General features: G+C 36.8%; 1 protein-coding gene across 8 annotated transcripts in view; it reads right to left on the bottom strand.

Annotated features, from left to right (window-relative positions):
* Positions 1 to 16,922, bottom strand: part of LOC107752493 (armadillo repeat protein deleted in velo-cardio-facial syndrome homolog) — a 129,874-nt gene that overhangs the window by 14,930 nt on the left and 98,022 nt on the right. For 6 of the 8 annotated variants that reach the window (XM_016568476.1, XM_016568480.1, XM_016568481.1 and 3 more), the window contains 2 exons: positions 14,411 to 14,428; positions 12,794 to 12,865 (listed from right to left, as the gene is read on the bottom strand). In XM_016568476.1, the coding sequence (XP_016423962.1) occupies positions 12,794 to 12,865; positions 14,411 to 14,428 (90 nt within the window). Of the gene's footprint in view, positions 1 to 12,793; positions 12,866 to 13,221; positions 13,252 to 14,410; positions 14,429 to 16,922 lie in introns of all 8 variants that reach the window. The other 2 variants (XM_016568483.1, XM_016568479.1) reach the window with 2 other exon arrangements.

Here is a 16,922-nt window from a genome sequence, read left to right as displayed (position 1 = left end):
AAAGAATACTAAAACTAGATGGATAGCCCAGGTTTGAGGTGCATGATTGAATGAGTATTGAAGGGGTAGGAGGAAATGAGGAAATAAGCAGCCCTGTGTATAAAATTCAAGCAGGCGGAGGAGACGATCATACACTAGCACTTCAAAACAGCCATCGCTTCAATTACCCAGGCAACCAACCGTCCGACCACACTAGCAAATCTATTCATTAATAGACTTTAAAGAAAGAGAGGGAGAGAGCAGAAAAGAAGAGAGACAAACATCTCTAGGTGACACAAGACAGAGAATATAAATGTATAATTTAGCTCTGATCCAAACCTACTAAGCTGCCTAGACAGCATTTTAAGGCATCAGAGGTGCACTCTGAATGTGAAGGCTGTTTAAAAAGGTAGGCAGCAACGTTATGCTTCCTTCAAAAGCCTAATTTTGGTCAACTTCTAAGGCAGCGTTCCTGGCATCCTTCACTTGAGTGCAATGGTTAAACTGTGAGAAAAATCATCCAAAACAAGTAATGCCTACTATATACACTTTTGTTCAAAAGTTTGGGGCCGGTAAGATTTTTGAATGTTTTTGAAAGTCTCCTATGCTCACCAAGGCTGCATTTACTTGACCCAACAGTAATATTGTAAAATATTATTAATTTAAAACAACCGTTTTACATTTCTAATATATTTTACAATGTAATTTACTCCTGTGATGGCAAAGCTAAATTTTCAGCAGCCATTACTCCGGGGTCTTTAGTGTCCCATGACCCTTCAGAATAGAATCAATAGAACAACATTTATTTGAAATATATTTTGTAACTTTGTAAATGTCTTCACTGTCACTTTTGATCAATTTAATGTGTCCTTGGTGAATAAAAGTATTAATATATATATATATTTTTAAAGTCTTACTGACCCCAAACGTTTGAACGTAGTGAACTCGTATTGCATTTAATACTACAAAATAATATTTCATCCAATATTTGTGTGTGTGTATTTTTATTGTGTACATGTAAGAAGCGCTAGGTGGGGAGTTGCTGTCTATGCAGAGCATTCCAAATCAGTCACGTATGAGGCTCCATTTCAGGTAAGATGCAGCCTTAGAAACCAGCTGCCGATGTGGGCTGAAGACGGCAAGGCAGTCCTCTAGTTTTTGAAACAAAGCTTTTGTGTCTGCCTAGGCTAAATTGAGAAACTAAAAGTGTGAGGGCTGTGCCATAGCATCCTGGGAAAAAAACAATCTAATTTGGTGTTGAACAGGCTACATCTTTGGAGCCATCTTCCACTAAAAACAGAGAGAGAAAAAAGTTTGTGAGCTCACCTTTAGCTCTGGCTCATTTAACTTTCACACAGACACAAGTGGTGGCTCGTGCGATGCATTGAGAATGAAGGAAGAAAAAGATATCATGCAGAACGCACAGCAAAAGCACTTAACATGAGTTGCGCTGTGTGGTGCACTGCAAACTCATAGCACCGGTGTTATGATCTCACTATATGATAATGACACTTTTAATTCAAATGGTTAGCAACGCAAAAGTATAGATTGCCCAGTGAATACCAAGCAGATTACCAAACAGATTAAACAGGACAGAGGCATTATTTATACTGATTTCAAATCACTGAAAGAGAGATGCCTACAGGCTAAAAGCACACGGCTGATGTAGATTGTGTTTTTTTGAAAATACATAGTTTTGTCAATTTTTTCCACTGAGATTTTTTTTATTGTCTATCTTGTCTGACAGCCATTTCACCCAGGACAGAAATAAACATTGAGTTTCAGTGGTACAAGACAAAAACCAATCACGTTGTTTAAACAATCTGTTATGAATTCTGGGGACAGCATCTGTCAGTTTTTGATGCTGTGAATGACTACACACACACACACACACACACACACTCTAAAGCTCCTAGTGAGCTGCCTTGATGCTTACTACCTACATAGGTAGCTGTCTAAGGCAGCATCCTAACTGTCATTGAAGTCTCATAAGTGACAAATGTTAAATGCGCTACATATGAAACTCCAGATGTGGCCAAAGTAGTGCTCCACACAGGAGACTTGCAATTGATTTCAATAGAGTTTAGCATTAGCATACTGCTAAATTACTTAATACTCTAATAAGCATAACAATATACCACACATATGTACTGTGTAAAATAAATCATTTAATTACTCTGACTATTTTTTATATTGTTCAGGATTGAGAAATCTAGTGTAATATATAAAAATGGTAAAATCAATAACAGTATCAGCAATCAAAAATACTATAAAAGTAATGTTGTGAAAAAAATATATAGATATATTTATATAATAGTAATATTTATTTAGAATTTCTCATCTTAATGCATTCAGGGATTATTTTCTCTGTGAAGGATACATATTATGCTGCCTTAGAATCTGGCCAAAACAAGCTTTAGGAGGCAGCATAATTAAGTTGCTTACCTTTTGGAACAGCATTGGGTGTGTGCCAAATGATGCATTCAAATTCTGACTCTGTATGCAGCTTACTAAACAGTTTAAATTGTGTGTATTCACAACAGCGGAATTCTTACAAATTCCTCTCACTTTCTATTTCTTGTATGCAATCCTCCTCCTCTAACCTTCATCTGTTTCTCTGTCTCCCTCAGACTCTCTGGCTGACACTCTCTCTCTTCTAGCTGCATAGTGTCTTTGTTAGGCTTGTTTGAGTCATTGCTGGGACGCCGGTAGCGGATGATATGTCTGATCTGCTTTGCCTGGAGAAGGATGTCCTGTCGGAGGCTTGATGTCATGTCCCATTCTTCACGACCCACCTTCCTGCCATCCCATGCTCGAGCACATGATAAATAATCACAAGCTCTCCGTTTCCCTCTCTCACATGCTCCACATCTTTTCTTTTCTCCCTGGCTCTTCATCTCGCATACACAAGTCCTCTGACGCCTCATTCTTCATTGGCACAAAAAAAAAACCTGGCCAGTGTGTGGCACAAATTATAATCTCAGGAATGAAGCCCAGTCTTCAGACAGGCTGACTTCCTCTCCTTGCTTCTGCAAATTGCAAATGACAGTTTTCACTTTAAAAAGTTCATTTATAAAATGGCATGTTTGCAAAACAGGAAACAATAAACGCTGGCAACTCTTAGTTTAGACGCCACTGACGGCTTGCCTAGTAATCTGTGCCTAATTGCATTCAAGTATGTGTGTGTGTGTGTGTGCGTAAAGCATCTCTCTGAGAAAAAGAAACATCCTCTTCTGGCTGAAAAGCAGCACACAAAGGCACCGATGGGAGGGTAAATCTCACTCTATTCCCTCCCGGTAGTTTAATTCAGCCCTGTAATTATTGCCTAATCCATTAGGCCAGTGAAGAATGGTTTGCTGCATCATGTACAGATGCTGGGTAATATTATGAACCAGCCCTCATCTACTCAGCCAGACTCTATAGTACAATAATAGAACAGCAATAGTAATAAACATAACTATTATTAATAGGTTTTAGTAAATGTGACCCTGAACCACAAAACCAGTCATAAAGGTCAATTTTTCGAAATTGACATTTATACATCATCTGACAGCTGAACAAATAAGCTTTCCATTGATGTATGGTTTGTTAGGATAGGACAATATTCGGCCGAGATACAACTATTTGAAAATCTGGAATCTGAGGGTGCAAAAAATTCAAAATATTGAGAAAATTGCCTTTAAAGTTGTCCAAATGAAGTTTTTAGCAATGCATATTACTAATCAAAAATTAAGTTTTGATATATTTACAGTAGGAAATTTACAAAATATCTTCATGGAACATGATCTTTACTTAATATCCTAATGATTTTTGGCATAAAAGAAAAATCAATAATTTTGACCCATACAATGTATTTTTGGCTATTGCTACAAATATACACCAGCAACTTAAGACTGGTTTTGTGGTCCAGGGTCACAAATGATAGACATTCAAAAGCAAGTCCAAAGAAATGATTTACTGATGAGGTTTTAAAGTGGACAATGGCTACTTCGGCTGGCTCATTTTCACATGCACTGTACCTGCACCAGTCACGTACCCATTAGACACTGTCTGCCGGACTTGTTTTCGCAAACAATAACATATGCGTAATGATGCACATCATCTATTACATCCATCATTAAGTTTTCAGTGGCCTTCTGGCGTCAAGTGCTATTTGCAAGCTCCTTCAAGAGATCCAGATGGAAAACTAGCATTTTAGATTGATCTGGGATCAGATCACTTCCCAAGTCCTAATTGGAAAGCCGTGACAGAGGATCTGCCTTCATTCGAATGATAATGGACTCTGCGCGCCCATCACTGAACCAGGTCTAGTGGACAAAAATTGCTGCTATCAGAAATGCTGCTGGAAGAGCTTGATCAAATTCACCTGAACCTAACTGTTCCCTGCCTCTGCTGTTATGAATCTAGAGCAAACTAGCATACTACTTTTTACCATCTTTATATGGAAGAAAAAGTGCTAGTGTGCTGTTCTGAATTCAGCCTAAAGGCCCTTTCACACGGCAAGCGGTGGAATCGCCGCACGACTGCCTCTTTCTCTCGTAGTGGAAGCGTTTTGTGCAGTGGAGGCGGTGGTCACATTGTGGTCTCGGAGCAGACACTGCCATAGTTACAATCATCAAGGTCACATTTGTATTTACTAAGAACTAAATAAAACATAACAGAAATTTGTGTTTGTGCCATTCTGTAATTAATAATTCAATTATTAATTACTGTCATCATTTATCCTTTTTTTCGTGTGGCACAAGTGATGTCGTTTTTGACGATTTGCCTAAAGAGCGTCATCACCTGTGAAATCCTGATTGGTGTAAATATTTGAGGGAGATATGATTTCATATGGAAATTGAGAAGATTAATTGAGCCTAAACTGTTTTCAACAGTCGGTTATAAGTTCAGTTAAATGTTACATGATTGGTTGTTAATAATCAGTTCACTGATTGGTTGAAACTGACACGGCTGCCGCTCACAAAAACATCTTAGGCGGCAGATAAACACTAAATAAGGCTATTTCTACGGTAATTAGCTGATAATAAGAAATTTCAGAACTTGAGCAATATCAGTATATCAGAATGATTTCTGAAGGATCTTGTGACACTGAAGACTGGAGAAACGGCTGCTGAAAAATCTGCTTTATTTTACAGGATTTGGACAAAGCCCTGGTGTCCCAGAGGTCCAGGTATGGTATGATATTGCTTGGTCATCAGGACAATGACTTTCACCAAGCCCTTTTTTGTCATAGGTCCCTCTTTTGTGTATGCTTCCCTCCACATCATTGTAATAAATATGATGTAAACTTGTATATACACAAGACTTCTTGAAGAAAGACTTCAAGAACATCCTGCTCTTCATTCTTCTTATAACGCTACACTATCTCCAGACTTGTACTGCCTTCTCAGCACCATGCCACATAAAAGCTGCTAGTCTTTTGTTGATCTCGATCTGTGTTACAATAGAATCAATATTGTCAGCAGCGGGTGGGATAATAATTGGCAAGCGACAGGATGGCACCACCAGTTTTCTTTCACAGACTGGCACCTCCATGGGTGGCATCTTTGGTGTACACCCAGAAAATTCTGATTTTATCATCACCCCAAACTCAGAACATGAAAGACGAGCTGCCAGGAACATTGTATGTGTATATTTTATCTTCAAGAGGAACTGGGTAGCTGTTAAACTACATTAAGACCACCTAATGAGCACAGAAGTAAGCCATTCCGGTGTGTCTCCAACCATGATGATGAGCAGCTGCAGTCATCTTCTGGCAATTTTGTTTTTACTTACAGTCCACTATCAAGAGCATGTGATTTCTAACAGAGTGCTGTTTGAGACGTTATCTGAGTGCTACATTCCATGTGGGTGAATGAAGATGCTGCAAGAGGATGGAAGCTTGACACCAGGTGGGATGGGATTGTTCCTGCATAATGAGTCATTCATCCTGTCTTTTTTCCATAGTTTTCCATCAAACACAAAGTGAAGTTTTCATATTTGAGATTTAAACATGAATCTAGAGCATTCATATTTGAGAGAACTGCGTTCTTTTTTTCTTTAGAAAAGTCATTTTTTTCTTGTTTTAAGCATAAATGAAATTTAAAATGAGGGTGGTTTATGCTTAAAACAAGAACATGCTTAAAAAAAAACATTTGCCAATGGGGTAAAAATAATGAATAAATAAAAAACATTAAATATAAATAAATTATTACATAGATACATTCTCTGAAAGCAAATCTTATTACCTTAAACAAGTTGCTACATAATTTATAAGGAAAAACGATAAATAAGATAAATAAACAAAGGGTGTTTAGACATTTTTACTGGAAAACAAGACTGAAATACTGATAGAAAAAATGTTTTGTTTGTTTTTTCAGTGCAAAAGTCAGGAAAAATGTTTTATTTCAAAGTCACAGAGGCGTCTCAGCATGTGGGAGAAAGACAGTGTTGACAGAACGAGGGCCAGATGAGGCATGTCAGCATAAATGTGAAATGTACAGCTCTGATAAACAGAGACGTCGGTAGAGAGCTCGAGTTCATTAACAAAACATCAGTGAAAAATATGGCAGCTTCACTTTTAGAGCAGAATACCTAATCCCAGCAGAGACAGTCTCCTAATAGAGGACTCGAATGGATAACACAAATGGATTTCTCAAGTGTAGATTGCTGCAAAACATGCCAATTAAGAATGTTGTTCCTGTTGTTAAGAAGCTCTCTAAATTCAATGGATGGTTCAGCAACCCAGCCGCCAGGCACGATGGGAAGATGCTGTTCTAAAGTGAGCCGTCTGTACCGCTCAGTTCTTTTTGGAGAACACGTAAATCTCCATACCGGGCGAGCTGTCAACAGGCAACAGAGGCAAATTAAATGAGATATGGAGCAATGCAATGAAAGGCACATATCTCTTCAGGAGAAGGCTAAAAAAGCTATTATCTGTAACTGCTGAATAACCTTGGGAAAACTTGTCTAATGTACAAACAAGCACTTGGATTTTGTGATGACAAATCTACAACGAAAAATAAATCTCTATAATTAAAAAAACAGGGAGCTTCATAAGGTATTACCACAGTAAGGTATTACCACAGTCTAATCAACAGGCAAACACACAAAAGCACGAATTTATTAGAAACTGCTGAGCTGGCACTGAGCAAATTCACTAAACAGTTGTGGGCAAAAACCTGTCTTATGCACTAACCACTAACAATTCAAATGCTAAAAGCTTTGAAAAAAAGTGCATTGAGAGTTTATCAAGTCTGTACTCTAATGGAAAACAGGCAGAATTTTTTTATTTAAACAAGATGTTTGTGTACATGATTATGCTGCCTCCTGAGAGCTCAATTTAAATCCATCCATAAATCATGCTTTCATTCACGTCATTTAATATCAAAGTCTCTACAAAAATAATGACTACTTTCCTCAATTTTTGTGTGCCCTATGTCTTTATGTTAATTACAGTGTGGAGTCATTAGTTTATGAACACGCTGACGTCAAATTCTTCTGCAATCAGTTGTGAGTCATGTCACCCGTGCACTTAATGTGAGCTCCTCCCTGACTATTCGTTTAAAGAGTCTTTGAATGTAGCTACCCATGTAAACAGCAGACAGCAATTCAGTTCACTAGGCTTTGGAATAGAGCTTAGGTTTTCATTTTAAAGGTTTCATGCGTAAACAAGTTGGACTCTGTGTAAAGCATGCTGCTCACAGACAGGAGGAACCACAGCAGAACACAGTAAACATGATTCATCATCATTCCCTCCACCTGATGCCATTACGTTATGGGAATGAGAGTGCTAAAAAAGGAATAAGCCAGAGAGGGGAGAATATGACATGTAATTAATTCACAGAGTCTTCATCTCTCTCAGGACTCATTTTTTATGAAACACAACAATGGCTTCACTGTTTGAATTAAGGGCTAAGGAACACAATAGGTGTACTAACAGCTTCTCTACATGACCTCCACATTCTGTGACCTCTAGCACAGTAAATGCCGTTTCAGTTAACACCAAAGAACATGCACTCATTTGCTCTGCTCCAAAACCTTGTGAGCTGCTTTTAAGGGGTCACAGGCACACTCATTACTCTAGAGGTCACATTAAGGTCCACTGTCTATTGTCAATAGCGTAGCGATGAATGAAGCACCACTCACACAGAAGTTACTTTCAAACCAAGCTGCTTCTGTTGGTCATTGTGGCCAAATTCCCAATATTCATGGGTTTCTATTGAAATTATTGTTTTTACAGTTACTTTTGATTAATTTAATGAATCCTTGCTGAATAATTGTGATTATTTATTTATTTATTTTAAATTAACATTTAATTAACCCTAACCTTTTAAATCGTAGTGTATCTCATTTTCCACAAAAATATTAAAAACACAACTGTTTTCAACACTGGAAAAAAAAAGAAAATTTATATTTTTGAGCACCAAAATCAGCATATTAGAATGACTTCTGAAGGATTGTGTAACATTACAGGCTGGAGTAATGACTGCTGTAAATTCAGCTTTGCCATCACAGAAATAAATGACATTTTACAATATATTAATTATTTTAAATTGTAATAATATTTCCAAATATTACTCTTTTTACTGTTCATCGAATAAATGCAGCCTTGGTGATATTTAAATATCTTCATTATGCCAAACCTTTGACCAGTAGTGCATAAATTACTATTTTAATTATTTTATTGAAAAATGTTTTAAATGAGTCACTTATAAGGTTCCATCACTATTAGGATATGGTCTCAGAAGGCAGCTGCCTACTTAGGCAGTGAGGCATGAGGCAGCTCACAGGGTTTTGGAACAGACTCCAGTCTGCTCATTGTCAATCACATCTCCCTCAGAATCCTTAATTAAATCTCTCTGGTCTCTTTCTCCATGGAAGTGAATAATGCAGCGAGGAAGCCTTCATATCTTTCATGGCTTGTAGTTTCCAAACAGGACCTCTCAGAAACCAAATGCTTGAGGCATAAAATGCAACAAAGATGCTCAGTGAATAAACATTGGCTGTGTATCTCAGGTTCAGCTAAGCGACCAAAATCCCTCAATACTCTAAGCTGTCACAGCAGCCTCTCAAGCACACGTTTATGATCTATGGATATATATCACACAGAAAGAGACTCACAATAGAAGCAGTCCCATTGCACACTAAACTCAGTTACCCTGTTCTTTTTATTGCATATTAATCCCCAGGTGCCAATCCCATCTGAAATCAGACCAGACTTACTATTCATCTGATCGCTTGCCGTTTCTTAACCCTAACCATATCCTCATGGACAAATGTGAATCCTTGTTTATTCATTACACTCTAGCAAAGAGACAGGCGAGGTTATTTTTCCTGTTCAAACAAGTGCAGGTTTATGTCTTATGTCTAAAACAAAGCCCGGTGCTTTCAGAGGCCTTATGTCTCCATCAGACAGTCACAGCCAATTGACATTACAAACTTCATTGCTCTTCCTGTTAAAAAAAGGCTTTTAATGTGTCTTTTAACATTTGAACAAAAAGGATTCATTTGTGATAATTAATGCTTCAAAACTAATGTTAAGTGGATGAGGAGTAAGGTTTTTTTTTTCCGAACCATCATGCAAATATAACATGGCACAATACTTTTTTTAAAGCTCATCTGCTTGCATGACTTGAGCCATTAAAAAAGAAAAATCAGCTTACATTGATAAACCACAAAAATTAATCAGTTCAACATCATCCCCATTTTGCATGTTAATGAGAAAGAGGCTAATTAAAGAGAGACAAGAAATGCTGTTGACTTTGAACAGCTGCCATTACAACTTTATGGAACTGCTACTTATGGCTCCAGACCGGCAACCATTTACTCAAAAACATTTTGAGAGAACAAGGCTGTTGAAACTTTTAACTAATACGTGATTGTTGTTTGTATCTGGAAGGTCAACTGGTCTCAAAGCTGTGTGAGAAAAGTGAAAATACACACCAGAAGACACATGCTCAAAAACAAACATGGCTTTGTTGAGTTTTGCAATAGTCAGCATATTCTCACACGGATGCACCAACCCTTGAGCAGGATCACACACAGTCTGTGTCCACAGAGAACTCTGCAGATTTCTGCAGGATTGCAACACCTATAGAGTCAAGATGTACTAAAGTGTGCAGAAAAGTACGCTACTGTTCGAAGGTTTGAGGTTGGTAAGATGTTTTAATGTTTTTGAAAGACGTCTCTTATGCTTACCAACGCTGAATTTATTTGATATTTGTAATATTGTAAAATAACATTAATACTGTGAAATATTGTGAAAAATTATTACGATGTAAAATAGCGGTTTTATATTTTTTGTTTTTGTGAACACTGCGATCCAGTTTCATCAGGATTCTCTGATGAACAGAAATGTAAGAAGAACTCCATTTATTAGAAGGTTTTTACTGTCACTTTTGATTTAATAAAATTTAAAGGGGTCATATGATGCGATTTCGCCAATCATAATGCACTGGGTCAGCTGGCCAATCAGAGCGGACTGCGCTTGTCAAAGGAGGGGGCTTTGAGGCGGGGCATAGAGGACCTACAATAATGTACAGTATTTGAAAAATAATGTGTTTTTTGAACATTAAAGCATGTCAACATATTCTGTTACACCAAATACACCAAATAATGATCTTTAAAATAGCATCATATGACCCCTTTAATGCATTTTTACTGAATAAAAAAAATATGAATTTCTTTCTTCCAAAAAAAAAAAAAAAACTTTACTGATGCAAAACTTTTGAACCATAGTATAATTGAAAGTGCTCAAGTTTTACATTTTTAGTTTTATTTTCCATTTCTCAGTTACAAATCTTATATACGACTGAATATATTACTTAGTTTGATAACTAATCCATCCTCTTATGCTCAAGACCAATGCATTCCACAGATTTCTCCCAAATTAAAATGTGACAAACTGCAGATTCCTTGTGGGTTTGTCCATGAGCTACTTTACTGTTTTTCCTCTGCCAAGCAAAACATTCCAACAACAAACACATGTAGACCTCTCAACAAAAACTCTATGACTACATTTGATTTCCCATTATTCCTATTTATTCATTTACCTTCGTTTTTCTCTTTTAAAATCTGACAATACACAAACGATGGTCCTCTCATGAGTGGGGTAAACAGTATTTCTCTTCTTTAATGGGATGTTTTCACAAGCCTTACAGACTCGTCGGAAAAAAAACAAAAAAACAGGTCATCTAAAAATTGTACATTTTTCATCCCTCTTTGTGGCTCATATATAGTAATACATAAAAAATTAGCCTCAATAAAATATTTTCCTGTCTCAATAAGTAGAGCTCTGAGGTAAAATGATCTTAGATCAGTCTGTCAGAAGGAAAGAGGTATTGAGTGGCTCCCTGATGACTGTGCAGTGGGTGTAAATAGAGACAGACATCTTCCACCATTGCCACAAGGACTGATGTTTTTCAGGGTTTTTAAGACAGCATGTCTAGTCTTGAGACCCCTGTTCTGTTCCACTGCATTGCAACATGTCTTGTCTGAATTCTCCCTTAGCCTGCATCCCTAATGATTGATTTGCAGACAATTACAAGATAAAGGTCTGAGCATCTCTCACACAGAGGTGGTTTAAGCCAGCACAGGCCTCAATCTGACCTGTTTCTGAGGGTAAATCTGCCTCATTCTATCTGGATGAACTTGGTCAGGGATATCAATTGGATTAAAACACACTGTCTATTTAGCACTCTGCCACTGAGGATTACAGCTGTGTTTGTCATAATGATAAAAGGCCTAAGCAGAAGAGTACTGTTACCTGATACCTGGGATTCCCAGAGGATCTCTGTATGCTGATGTGCACTCAATGCACTCTGTGCAAGCAGTAGCTCTTCTCCAAAAACCTAGTGAGCATGCTGCCTACTAAGACAGCATCTTAACAATCACAGAACCTTATAAGTGACTTGTCTGGAATCAGCAGCAACTCTAGCGCAATCATAAAAAAATTGTAAAAATTAAAATATTATTTAAACAATTTTTTATTTTAACATATTTTAAAATGTAATTTTTTCATGTGATAAATTTTTTTTTTCAGCATCATTACTCCAGTCCTCAGTGTCACTTGATCCTTCACAAATCATTCAAATACACATGTTGATTTGGTGAACAAGAAACATTTCTTCTTCTTATTAATGTTGAAAACAGATGTGCTGATAAATATTTTTATGTTAAACATGTTTTTCAGGATTCTTTGATGAATAGAAAGTTCAAAAGAACAAGCATTTATACGAAATCGTAATCTTTTGTAACATTATAAATGTCTTTACTGTCACTCTTGAATGGTAGTGCATTTCTCTCATCTTGTTTACCATCTTTATTTTATCACTGAGCTTGTCACAATGCATTTTGGTATCGCCTTTACAGTAAATTTGTCTGCGATGCTGGTATTGCTTTAGTATTTAACTGAAAATTGAGTGTTTACTATTGTCATTTTGCATTATTGACACACTATTTTCCTATTTAATGCTGTAAAGTTGCTTTGACACTATCTGTATTGTTAAAAGCGCTATATAAATAAAGGTGACTTGACTTGACTTTAGCATACCGCCTCAGTAGGCAGCTCACTAGGTTTGGGAACAGAGCTTCACTTCCCATAAAACTGTGCACTACAACCCTCAGTAGTCTAACAGTGTGTTGGCCATACACTATTTCTAAACTGTATCTTACTGGAATTCACTTCCTTAAAGCAATGTACCTGCCTTTCATAACTAGGTTTTTTATTCTTTTTGAGAAAAACCAAAGAGTCGGGTCTTTTCCTGTCCCCTTTTCAGAAGAGTGACAGCTTAAAGATGTAATAATTCGGTGGTGTCAAAAGTAGACATACCTTTAGTGGGTTCTGTGCGCTTGGGTAGGTCCAACGTGTCATAGTTTTTGTCAAGCTCTCCGTTTTTCCTCCCTAAGTGAAGAAGGGGAAGACAGAGTAAGAGAGCATAAGGGAACGAGACAGAAAGAGCAGTTGTAAGTGTCACTCTATGAGAGACGGAATTTACTGGTATGAAAATGTCAAGTAGACCCAGTCTCAGACACACACACAGTTACAGACGTGCCACACATAAATCTAACTACTACACAGATATGCAAAGACAAACTCTTGACACCAGCTCGCAAGAGTGGGAACCCCCATTAAAAATGCAGAGCCTTTGTCATGGAGGACGGCTGTCTGTAACAGAGTGAAGTAATGAAGACCACTCCACTACCACACACAGAGAACATGTTATAAGGATAGTTCCTCTACAAATGAACATTACTCACCTTCATATTGTTCCAAACTTATTTGACATGCTCCAAAGCAACAAAAAAGCATCTTAGAAATAGTCCACATGACTCACAATCTATATTTCAAGTACTCTGAAGCCATAACATCACTTAAGACCAACACCAAAGCTATTTTTCAGTAAAAATCTTTTTTCCCCCCCACTGTAGCTCTCTTATCTTCTTTGCACAAATTAAATATGCACATATTAAAATTTGGTGAATTGCTAAAAAAAATGGCAATTGTCATGGTGTCTTGTAACCCAATCACGACGCACCAAATGTAAATAGGCACATCTCTGTAGTGGAGAGGAAGATTTTTAATGAAAATTAAGTATCTAAATTAATTAATTACATTAATTACATCAGAATTTAAAGTCTTTTTAAATTGTTTTTTCTGTAACAATCTTTTAAACAAGTTAAGCGTACTTGAGAGGGAATACTGTATGAAATATTGGCAAGATACTGGCAGATTTTTTTAACTTGTTTAAAAGCAAAGACAAGTTTGAATTAATGACAACAAGTTTGAATTAAAAACAAGTCTTAATATCTTATGCAGTGTTGCTTCTCATGTAAATTTATCTTGTTTAAAGATTTCTTGATATTTTAACTAATGAACAAGACAAAAATCTAATTTAGAATAGGTTTTTTTTTTTTTGCAGACAAAGCCATTGCATGATTTCTGAAGACTTTGATTAGTGCACACTTCGTATGGATTGTACTATGGAACTTTTTGGCAATTTTGCTTAGAGTTTGACAAAATTCTCTTTCATTATATGAAAAAGGACAATGTGAACATTCTGACATTTCCTTTTGTGTTCTATAAAAGAAAAAAAATTATACAGGTTTGGATCAACATGAGAGTGAGTAAATGATGACATTTTTCAGTGGAACTATCCCTTTAAAGCAATGGGCAAAAAGACAGAAAGCAAAAGCAGGCCCCGTTAACAGATAACAGACACACAGACATCTATGCCAGCTGAAAGGGGCTTTGAACCAGCTAAATTGGCACAGGTTTGACATTTCCTTGAGGACAGGAACACTAGCCAGTTATTTAAGAATGGAAGGTGAAAGAGTGAAAGAGGGGCAGTGATGAAACGTTTATTCTGATGAATATAGAGGAAGGCATTATGTGAGTGTATGCTGAGAGAAACAGACAGACAGAGGAAAAGCAGGAAGAGACACTCACCTTGATTAAACCATTCCTCTACAGTTAGCCAATGCAGGAACAGCAGCAAGACCAATAAGAAAACAAAGCAGGCAGGGAAGAAGAAAGGAGATTCAGAGAGTGTGTGTATTAAAGGAGACAGAACTTATTTGTGAACCACTTAAAAGTACATAGAAAAAGGAGAGAGAGTTTAAGAAAAAATTAATCAAGTACAAAGTTGAGGAGGGAGTCCATTAGTTCCATTAGTTCCCTTAAGTGAAGATTCCAGAAAGGAGACAAAAGAGTTTATGCAGCTTTTTGCAGCAAATTCACTAAATGGTTACAAGAAACTTATTAATATATTCACAGATTTCATGCATCATTGTGTTCTGCAATGCTGTCAGAACAATTCATAATGTAATACTGTATTCTCAGCGTGGCTGCAGGGCTGCTATACTGGGCATTAGCATAATCAGTCTTCTACAGTCAGTTTTCTCTTTAAGGCCATCTACTGTGCAGATTTGAGCAATTTACTTAGTAATCTAAACTATCAAAGGCATGCTCTTCAGCTAGCCACCTGAAAATCAACACATTTGGTTTAATAGCACAGACATTTGAATATCTATTGCCTCTTTGAGTGCTGAGCATCGCTAATGCTAAGTGGAAACACAAAGAAAGGGAGATGTTTAATATGACCTTGTTTTACTTTGCTTCAGTATTATAATGTGATACGTACACTACCGTTCAAATTTTTGGGGTCAAAAATGTTTGTGAAAAAGCTCTCTTATGCTCAGCAAGGTAGCATTTATGTGAACAAAACTACTGGAAAACAATGCTGTGGATGTGGAGTATTAAAATTGAAAATAATTGTTTTCTATTTTAATATATTTTTAACTTGCAATTCATTCTTCTGATGGCAAAGCTGAATTTTCAGCCGTCATTACTCCAGTCTTCAGTCACATGATTCTTCAGAAATCATTATAATATGCTGATTTGGTGCTCAAGAAACATTTCTTATTATTATCAATGTTGAAAACAGTTTTGCTGCTTAATATATATATATTTTTTTGGAATTCGTGATTTACTTATTTACTTTTGATCAATGAATGTGTCCTTGCTGAACAAAAATATTAATTAAAAAAAAAGAATATCTTACTGACCTCACAACTCTTGAATGACAGTGTAATTTAAATTACATTAATTAACTAATTAACCTAACTTAATAATTAAGAATAAATACAGCATTTCCTATGAGAATTTCCTATCAAATCTACTAGCGGTGCAGAAATAACCCATTTTCTGCTTTAATTTGTGGTAATCCAACATAGCAACCTAAACTTTTATGTGTTTATACAGGGCTCTCATTCTTCCCACTGGTCGCTCTTTTGCGACTAACTTTTTCAGTTGGTCGCACGAGCACATGATTTGGTCACAAATTTTATTTTTGCGCTACAACATGGGATTAATCAATGCATGCTTTTATCATAGTTATATAGAAACGAAAGTGGTTAACATTCAACCCGTTCTTTTTCATCAGTATTATTTGTGATTTGAATTTTATGAACGGGAGTTCCTCTTTTGCTGTGTTATAAGCCGGGCTTGGCGATCTTGTCACGTTTTACAAGAAAAGATAATTGTCTGTTTTGCTAACATACATCCACACACCTTTCACTTTTTAAGACTAAAACAAAAGATTCATTGTTATTCTTAATTAAAAAGCACAACAACAATAAATCAGTAAGATACAATGCCAAGCTAGCTTACAAAACGTTTATTAACAAAAACGAATAAGATGAGGCATGGCATACACCACATGCTGTATTATATACCGACTAATAGATTACAGAAAGTTTAGCAAACACTGAGGAATCAAATAAAAAACAAATAAAAGAGAGCCTCCATAGCATAACGTGAAGTAAACAGCAAAGATAACAAGCTTTTTAAAACGAAAACAAAAACAAAAAGAAAAGTAAAACTAAACTTGCTGTCGGTGACAGTGCTTGCATGTTTTCCCCCCCACAAGAATATCAATATGTTCACCTTTGGTTTAAGAAGCGGTCTTTTACTTTACTTTAGCTTGAAAACAATCCATCGTTTCCTCAATATGCCAGTCATTTTTGCTGTGCGCAGCTTCGCGCTCGTGCTGACGCGGCGAGTATAAACCAGGCTCTACACTCGAAGCGCTGCGCAGTTCAAACGAGTAGCGCGGTTTCATTATGCTTTCAGTTTCGTTTGCCATTTGATGTTTGTCATATGCAACAGAAATGGCAGCGCTTATGAGTTGAACAACGCGGTGGTCGCGCCAGTGCGACTGCACACAAAATTTAGTCGCACAGGCAGAAAAAATGGTCGCAGTCTGGAGCCCTGTTATAGTGAAAGTGTCAGGAGTGTTATGTGCAAAACTAAATTATGTCTTTTAAATCCGGTAAAATTTTGCTGGGGAAATGTCCAAACAGCTTGCTGGGAAAACATCTCTTAACGCTTGTTAGGGGCATTTTCTGGTGTAAATATATGTCACTTGCATCTTCAAAGTAAATCTCCAGGGCTGCTGACA

This window comes from Sinocyclocheilus rhinocerous, unplaced genomic scaffold (genome assembly GCF_001515625.1).
Source record: "Sinocyclocheilus rhinocerous isolate Xijiao unplaced genomic scaffold, SAMN03320098_v1.1 scaffold1853, whole genome shotgun sequence".
Lineage (NCBI taxonomy): Eukaryota > Metazoa > Chordata > Actinopteri > Cypriniformes > Cyprinidae > Sinocyclocheilus > Sinocyclocheilus rhinocerous.
This window is presented reverse-complemented; position numbering and strand designations above follow the sequence as displayed.